At 41.5% G+C, this 9,231-nt stretch overlaps 1 protein-coding gene across 2 annotated transcripts in view; it reads right to left on the reverse strand.

The window, feature by feature from the left end:
• NEK2 (NIMA related kinase 2) overlaps window positions 1–7,909 on the reverse strand; it is a 13,633-nt gene extending 5,724 nt beyond the window's left edge. For both annotated transcript variants that reach the window (XM_017525593.2, XM_017525592.2), the window contains exons 1-6: window positions 7,639–7,909; window positions 6,560–6,777; window positions 5,749–5,989; window positions 3,510–3,592; window positions 2,589–2,715; window positions 1,449–1,668 (exon numbers count right to left, since the gene is read on the reverse strand). In XM_017525593.2, the coding sequence (XP_017381082.1) occupies window positions 1,449–1,668; window positions 2,589–2,715; window positions 3,510–3,592; window positions 5,749–5,989; window positions 6,560–6,777; window positions 7,639–7,734 (985 nt within the window). In that variant the 5' untranslated portion in view covers window positions 7,735–7,909. The remainder of the gene's footprint in view (window positions 1–1,448; window positions 1,669–2,588; window positions 2,716–3,509; window positions 3,593–5,748; window positions 5,990–6,559; window positions 6,778–7,638) is intronic.
• Window positions 7,910–9,231: the final 1,322 nt, after the last annotated feature.

The following is a 9,231-nucleotide window of genomic DNA, read 5'->3' on the forward strand; positions in this document are numbered from 1 at the left end:
AGAAAGAAAGAAAGAGAAAGAAAGGAAAGAAAGAGAGAGAGAGAGAAAGAGAAAGAAAGAGAGAAAGAGAGAGAGAAAGAGAGAAAGAAAGAAAAAAGAGAAAGGAAGAAAGAAAAAAAGAAAGAAAAATTATGAAACACTGGGGAAAGTTATAAGAAAGTTTTCTTACTTTTTACAGAAGTTTCCAAGTAAGCAAAGGTTGTACCTATACAGTAAGCATATCTCACAGGACTATACAATATTTCATTACGTAAAGTCTGCATTGGGCATAAAGCTGCAGAAGTGAAATCAGATGAGTCATGTGGGTGACAGGTCACAGATCTGACCCCATCTCACGTCTCCTAATGTTAAAATGAAGAGCCTCATTGCTGTAGCTACCTTGCATAACCCTAAATGCTTGCTAGCAGCTCTCATCTTGGTGGAATAGTCACACTTTCAACATCAAAACTAAATTAGTACCTAATCAGTTAATACCCATTAAGTCAACATTAATACCCACCAGAGTATTATTTATAGAATTAAAATATCTTGTACCTAGATTCTCTATTGAATTGCCTGAACAGACCAGGTGTGGTGGCTCACACCTGTAATCCCAGCACTCTGGGAGGTGAGGTGGGAGGATCACTTGAGCTTAGTTAAGAGTTCAAGACCAGCCTGGGCAATATAGTGAGACACTATTTCATTTTCAAATATAGTTAAAAAAAATAAAATTGCCTGAACATATCTCATCTATATACTGTAGGATTTTAGACCTGAAATCCTGCTGGAGTGGCCATTTCAGAAGACAAAAGTCATGGTGTTTAGTATAGAAGGCAGCGAATTCTAAGGCCTTCCTTTATAGGGGGAAAACCTTAGGATGTTTATGGTAGAGACAAAAAATTAAAAAGTAGCTTTACAGTAAAGTATAAGGCTATCCAAAATATAGATGTAGCAACTGATCTCAGAGAAAGATGTCCAACATGAAAGTGCCAGCAAGCCTGATTATTAAAAGTCTACAATATGGCCGGGCGCGGTGGCTCACACCTGTAATCCCAGCACTTTGGGAGGCCGAGGCGGGTGGATCACGAGGTCAAGAGATCGAGACGATCCTGGTCAACATGGTGAAACCTCGTCTCTACTAAAAATACAAAAAATATTAGCTGGGCATGGTGGCGCGTGCTTGTAATCCCAGCTACTCAGGAGGCTGAGGCAGGAGAATTGCCTGAACCCAGGAGGCGGAGGTTGCGGTGAGCCGAGAGCCGCCATTGCACTCCAGCCTGGGTAACAAGAGCAAAACTCCGTCTCAAAAAAAAAAAAAAGTCTACAATACATATTTTGGTTTCTTGAGTATTCATAAAGTTTCTAATACAATCTATACGTACAAAATATTCTGCTCAAAGAGATATTCAGACACATCAAAATAACCCACTTGATAGTTCCGCTTTGCTTTGACCCCCATTCAGACTTACGCTCCAATCTTTCTTCTCTTGCTCTGAGAGCTCGCTCTCGCTCCTGTAACTGAATTTCCTTTAATTTCAGCTCGCTCAATACAGGGCTGGAATCCTGCAATTTTTCTGGCTCTCCTAATTGTCTCCCTCTTCTCTCAAGATTTCTTCTTTGCTCTTCTGCAACCAAATCTGCTATTAAAGGGTTCTCAAGAATTTCTTCAACAGAAGGTCGATGGTAATCCTGGGGAAAAAAATACTCAGTGTTATAGTCAGATTGCATAACAGAATAGTCATCCTAAGACAGCAGTTACAATGAAAGGACATATATGTATTTCCAAGACAAAAGAAAGGACTCTTTTATGGGTAGGTCTTACACTCTGAAAAAAATAAGTTTACTGATGGTTTTAACTCATGAGGTTCTGGGTCTACAAGGTAATGCAGATATTAACTTACCTTTCTCCCCTTTCCCCTTTTCACCTTTCTAAGAAGGTTCAGTCCCTGAAGTACTTTGGCACATCTTGTGCTGGTGCTTGATAGCATTGCTAGGGTCTGCCCTGGCATCTCAAAACTATATTTAGCAATATAGTTTCTCTCTCACTCTCAGTCCTGTCACTTCATCTGTATCCTTATCTGTGATCCTACAGCATTTTCCTTCTTCTCTTATGTCAGCCTGATCCCCAGAACATCTCTCTCCTCATCTATAGCCAGAGTTTTTCCATGTAATCTCTTTATTGATTTTTCCTCTACTCTTTTTGGCTGTCCTCTCTCCACCCTCCATCACCCCTCCCTTTCTTCTGGTCTCTAATCTCTCAATTAGAGCTAGAGGCAGAGTCTTATTTCTGGCCCCTTCCCTCACCACCTGCCACTATGAGGTAGGCAAAGACAAGGGGAATGAGGATTTGAATTCTTTTTGCAATCTTTCCTTGCTACCATCTGTTAGTATGGCAGAGTGGGAGGAGAAATAAAGCACAGAAGGTGGGCCAGCAAGGATGTACAATTTACCAAATTTACATATGCTTTCACTTGTGTTAACACAGTATATTTAGCTAAGAAAGTATATTTAATGTTTCTTCAGTCCCCACTGGTCTACAACAGAGAATGTATGCTCCAACACTTAACTGACAGCTAGAAGCAGATAATATATCATCTTATCAGCTTTACCTTTAAATTTAACATCCTCGTAATAATGTCATTCAATTCATCAGAGTAACGGTATGGAATTCTCCTGAATTTGCCTTCTCTGATTTTCCCAGCAAGTTCTTTCTGGTTAAAAGCTGTAAATGGGGGCCTAGGATTAAAAAAAGAAGAAGAAAAAGATGATGAAGACATTTTCAAATTGTAAAAATGAAAATATACAACAGGAACAAAATCAAAAGCACAGTTTCAGCTCTAGTTTGCATTTAAGTTTCTACTTCTGGGATTTTCTTCTATAAGTAAGTTTCCCAACCTTGGCACTATTGACATTTGAGGTCCTATAATTCTTTGTTGTGGGGGCCTGTCCTGTGCAGTGTAGGGTATTTTGTAGCCTTCCTGCCCTCTACCCTCTAGATGCCAGGGGCATTCACCAGTTGTGATAACTAAAAATGTATCAAAACATTGTCAAATGCCCCATGCAAAGCAAATTTGCTTCCCTCATCCCTGGTTGAGAACCACTGCTCTACAGAATAGTTTCAAAGGGAAAAAATGGAACAGAAGAATAAAGGGAAATAACTGGAGCTCTTCCCTGCTCTACAGATCCCCAGACCTCTACCCCAGGCTTATATCATTTCTTCCATATCCTTACAGTGGCTTTACCTTACCTGCCTGACCTATGTGCTCTCCCTTGAGCTAAGTGTCAGTCTAACAGGGAAGCACCTAACCAACCAAGACACTTCAACAGTCAGGACCCAGTCTCATGGGTAATAGTTTTAATTTATGAATAGTTTCTTTTAACCTGTCCATCTACCTTAATTTTACCCAATGTACAAATTCTTTCAGACTTGAATATGCTTTCCTTAGCATGCATGTTAAAAAAAATGAGCCCAGTGAAAGGTGACAAATGGTACAAACCTTAGACTAGGAATTTGTCTTCATCATACTTACATTAATGCACATAACTCATACAGCAAACAGCCCAAAGACCAGATATCTGATTTCTCATTGTAGGACATGCGATTCATTTGTTCCTATACAGGAAAAAAGGGCAAGAAAGTGGAAGGTGTTAAGAGTTTATCTTGTTTTGTAACTTATGAAACATATTAAATTACTCCTGAGATAAAAACAGAACCTCAAAGTTTTTAGCCTATACTTTATCTTCAAATTCATAATGGAAAAAAGGCATTGATCTTGTCCCAATACACTCTGTCATATATAATTCATTTACTCATTTTTCATTCACAAATAAAAGTGCTTAGTATAGACTAAGCACTGACAGTTCCACTCTCAAGGCAAATCAAGAAACACCATTTTAAAAGAACTAGAGAAAATTTAAGAATAATCAAAATGCATATCTAGTCCACATTTCAATGGATATACATATAGCTAATTGAATTATTCATTTATATTTTTTCTTAGCCCACTGCACAAATCATAGAAGTAACTAATATTATCTATTTTATTGTTTGCCCTTCTTCCACATCTACAGTAACAACAGTCTACCAGAGCTCTTATTCTCAATAGAGGGAACAGAAGCAAGCACCACCCAAATCTCTAGGAGGCTGATTAGTGTTTTCAAGTCCAACTGGTGAATCTGATGCCACCTTTTGACAATCAGGGCCTTAGGGAAGCTGAACCACTCTAATTACAAGGGCAGGAGGGAAAAGCAACAAAAGAATAGGTTTCAAATTTTCCAAGAACCACTTATGGATAATTGTCTTTTATGTTAAAAGTGTTCTATCTGTAATATGATACAGTGAGAAAATGGTACTGTTCTGGCCATTCTAATCTTAGTCAAAACCAAAATCATTAATTTACAAAGTTTTATACTATGGTCAGATCTGCTAACATAATTTCTAAAGATTTGGAAAATCTTAGAAAGGTGAACTACTAAAATGCTAATGTTTCTTCATCTTTATCTGTTCAGATGTCATATAGTAACATATTAGTGCTATCCCAATTGACTTAAACATTTAAAAGCCATCAGGCAATATCTAACAACAGCCATAAACTGTTTATACCTTTTACCCCAGCAATTTAATTTTATGAGCTACACTCCAAGGAAATAGCCAAAAAGGAAGAAAGAATAATTCATACAAATGGTGAAATATTTTGGAAACAAAATATCCAGCAATATAGGTAATGAGTGAGTGGACTCAGCAAGATATTTCAGGAAAAGACAACAAAAAATAACATGTACAGAGAGTTAACATTGTAAAAACATGTTATCTGAAGTGAGCAAGCTTTCTGAGCTCTGAATCTGCATGCACAAGAATCATTTACAGAGTCTGTTAAAACGCAAAGTCCAAAATCAAAAGTGTAATATTAAAACAAAAACAAAAATCAGAGTTCAAGAACCTACCCAGAGATCAAAATTCACTGGATGGATCTGGGTTTGGGTTTGGGACCCAGAACTCTGCATTTTAAACAAACACTCCAAGTCAGTTTGATGCAGATCACCCGGACCTACACACTGGGAAACAGCTCTTGAGGGCAGGGACAAAATCCATTTTATTTTTGTAATCCTTGAGTTTAATGCATGGTAGTCATTCCATAAAGCTTGAACTGAATATGCTTTAATTTGCATGGATGCTCAAAAAATTGAACGTAGTGAGAGATGACAAACAGTGTAAACCTTAGACTAGGAATTTGTCTTCATCATATTTACATTAATGCATATAACTCATACAGCAAACAAAAACTGATAGAGACTTTATTGGTCTGGCAGTCCATGTGGAAAAATATAACAGTATTATTAATTCTTGGCTTCTAGATATTACTAAACAAACAGAAAACTCAATTTCCCTGCTTCACAATGCTTAACATTAAAAGATGTTTTGGCCAGGTGCGGTGGCCCATGCCTGTAATCCCAGCACTTTGGGAGGCTGAGGTGGGCGGATCACTTGAGGTCAGGAGTTCGAGACCAGCCTGGCCAACATGGTGAAACCACGTCTCCACTAAAAATACAAAAATTAGCTGGGCATAGTGGCATGCACCTGCAGTCCTAGCTACTCTACTCAGGAGGCTGAGGCAGGAGAGTCGAATCACTTCAATCCGGGAGATGGAGGGTGCAGTGAGCTGAGATCGCACCACTGCACTCCAGCCTGAGCAACAGAGCGAAACTCCATCTCCAAAAAATAAATAAATAAAAGATGTTTGAAAAGTATCTAAATTCTGATATACTTACAGGAGACATATAATAAGGTGTGCCAACAAATGTTTTTGCAAAACTCGTGTCATGATTTAATATTCTAGCTAGCCCAAAGTCTCCAAGCTTGACGTTTTGCTTGCCATCCAGGAAAACGTTCGCTGGTTTCAGATCCCGATGCAATACAGTATGACCACCATCACTTCGTCGGTGGCATTCTTTCAGGGCCAGAGTCAACTGAGTCATCACTCGTAGAACAAACTCTTCATCTAAGTATTGCCTGAAAGCAAAGCAGTCATACAGCACATAACTTCTAAAAAAATCACTGCAAAGATAGGATGATGTAAATTATCTAGTGTACATATAGAGAAATAAATTATTGATTGACATTTTTTTGAGACAAGGTCTTTCTCTGTCACCCAGGCTGGAGTACAGTGGCACGTTCATGGCTCACTGCAGCCTCAACCTCCCAGGCTCAAGCAATCCTCTTGCCTCGGCCTCCCAAGTAGCTGGGACTACAGGCATGTGTCACCATATCCAGCTAATTTTTGTAGAAACAGGGTCCCACTATGTTGCCCAGGCTGGTCTTGAAATCCTGGGTTCAAATAATCCTCCTGCATCGGCCTCCCAAAGTGTTGGGATTACAGGTGTGAGCCACCATATTCAGCCTATAAATTGTTATTTTGATATAAAATATGGGTGTTGATTCCCTGGGAATTTTCTAAAGTACTATGGACCTACCAAACAAATACAAGTCCACTCTTCCATATTACTGATCCTAAAAGAAGATGTTTAAAAGAAATGAAACTAGACCCATTTTCAGCTTACATTTTTAAAAGATTGCATTTACCTTTCCTTGGTTCCCTTTGTAATTACACTAGCCAGATCCCCTCCTTCACAATATTCCATTACAATGTACAGTGTTGTGTTGGTCCGGTCAATAATCCGATCATAGTAACGAACGATGTTTGGATGTTTCAGTTCACGAAGCAAATTCACTTCAGAAACAAGCATCTGTTTCTCAGCTTCTGTCATGGAGCCATAGTCAAGTTCTTTCCAAACTAATATCTGAAAAAAGAATTTCCAAGGTATGAATGAACTCCTTATGCTGGAAAACAAAGAATGAAAGTTCCAAGATTTATAAAATGACCTCCCTTTTAACTATATCCTACAATTAAGGTCATTATCTAATTAAGCTCAATAAACTTAAGGAGATCTGCGTGTGCTTCCATAATCTTCCTCCAATTTTTAAGCAATAAATAATGCTGTGGGGAAATAAGAGGAGAATGAGGCACATGAGGCCTTCCCCAACCCCTATCCTCAGTTTGTTAGTGGGAAGTTGGCAAAAAGGTACTTGAGTCAAAATGGGGTTAGAGGTGGTCAAAGTCCCTGCCCCATTCCACCCAGGACGAGACACCTTGGTAAAGATTCCTCCATCAGCAGCCAGGAAGTTTTCTGTCCAATGTTACTTTCCATAAAAGGTCTACCTACATACATTGGGAAATATGAATCCAATAATCCGAATAATGGGCATTTTGAGTGAATCTGACTGCAGATACAAAGCTTCGGGTTCTGGTGGCCCTGCCCCTTTCTTGTGTCTCAGAGGCCACTCTTAGTGCTCTAAAAACACCTCAGGAGTTAGCTACGTGTCACCAATGGAAGGCCCTCAGCAAGCCAAAGCAGGAGAAACAGAGAAATTGGGAGACAAATGGGAAAAGATGGAAATATATATATGTATATCAAAAGACGCAGTCTCCCATCCTTTAAGCGACCCAGGACAGGCTGTCAGATGCAGACCCAGGGAAGACAGCTGAGTCTTCCGGGAACCCACTTCCCCAGCCCTCTCGGTTCCCTTCGGCGGCACAGGGTGGTCGCCCCAGGGCGATGAAACCTAAGCACAGGCGGGCACAGGGAAGGGCCCACGCTCACTTTGCCATCACTCTTCCTCCGGATCTTCTGGCAGCGGCCATAGGAGCCTGTGCCAATCGTGTACAGCACTTCATAGTCCTCAACACGGGACGGCATGGCCAGGCCAGTCGCCAGAGTCGCGCTGCCTCACGCAGTTGCGTCCCCAAGTGCGGAGCTCCAGGCAACGACCCGGACGGAGAAGCCCCAGAGCAGCACTAACCCGCCGCTCCTACCTTTGGCCTCGTTTAACCGTCGCGGGCCATGGCCTCGCAGGCTATTGGCAGGTATTAAGCCCGCTTCGCCTCTCTCATTGGCTAAGAAGAACACAACAATATCCTAGGCATCTTGGGAAAAGTGTCGCTAGGCAACCGCGTCGGCGTCGGCCTTTAACCTCTAGGGCGAAAGGGGAGGAGCTAAACCAAAGGGAAGGCGGGAGAGAGGAAGTGGTAGCTGCAGCCTCTCGGCAACTCTATCCGTCTGGTGGAGATCGCCAAGGTAAGCAAGATCTAACGACCTCCCCTCAGACTCCTTTGCACACCGCTTCAACCAACTGCCTTCTGACCTTTGCACTCTGACTCCTCACATTACCTACTCTCCCCGGCACAACGCCCTTCTTGCTCAGGTTCCAGCACACTGAACCTGAGGTGGGGTCACGTTGAGGACATACTGAGAGCTGAATACAAATTAGAAATACAGTCTCCCAGCCGGGCGCGGTGGCTCACGCACGGTGGGAAGCCTAGGCGGGTGGATTGCTTGTGCCCAGGAGTTCCAGACCAGCCTGGCCAACATGGCAAACCTCGGCTATACTAAAAATACGAAAATTAGGCCGGGCACTGTGGCTCACGCATGTAATCCTAGCACTTTGGGAGGCTGAGGCGGGCGGATTGCATGAGGGCAAGAGTTCAAGACCACCCTGGCCAACATGGCGAAACCCCGTCTCTACTAAAAATGCCCCCCCCCCAAAAAAAGAAAAACCAACATGGTGGTGTATGCCTGTAATCCCGGCTACTTGGGAGGCTGAGGCATGAGGAATTGCTTGAACCCGGGAGGCGGAGGTTGCAGTGAGCCGAGATTGTGCCACTGCACTCCAGCCTGGGCCACAAAGCAAGGACCCAGTCTCCAAAAAAAAAAGAAATGCATTCGGTCTCCGACCAAGCACTTTACACGTCTTGTCCCGTTTATGTGTGCCAAACACATAATTAACCCTGTTGACAATACTTCATTGAACACAGACTCTCTTTTAGGCACCCAAACAAACCAACGTTCTCAGCTTACCTAGCCAAATGAACAGCCCCATGTTTACCAGGGAGGGAGCACCTAGAGGCCTCCATCTAGGGCTTATGGGGGGAATATGTACATTACCAGAAAGCTAATAATTTGGCAATGTGTAAATTGCCAGTTTTCTTTAAATACCTGTTCAGCATAGGATTGAAAGAAACCTGATTTTCTATTAATAAGAATTAAAAAGCTCTTTATGTTAAAAATAAGGGACTTATTACATACACTGAATATAACAAGATAATTGGAATTGCCAGCCAGGAGAATTTTTAAATTAACATTCAAGGGCACTGTCTTTCTTACCTCAAGGGAATAGGACCAATTTAGGTTTCAAAA

Source organism: Cebus imitator, unplaced genomic scaffold (genome assembly GCF_001604975.1).
Source record: "Cebus imitator isolate Cc_AM_T3 unplaced genomic scaffold, Cebus_imitator-1.0 Scaffold38, whole genome shotgun sequence".
Classification (NCBI taxonomy): Eukaryota; Metazoa; Chordata; class Mammalia; order Primates; family Cebidae; genus Cebus; species Cebus imitator.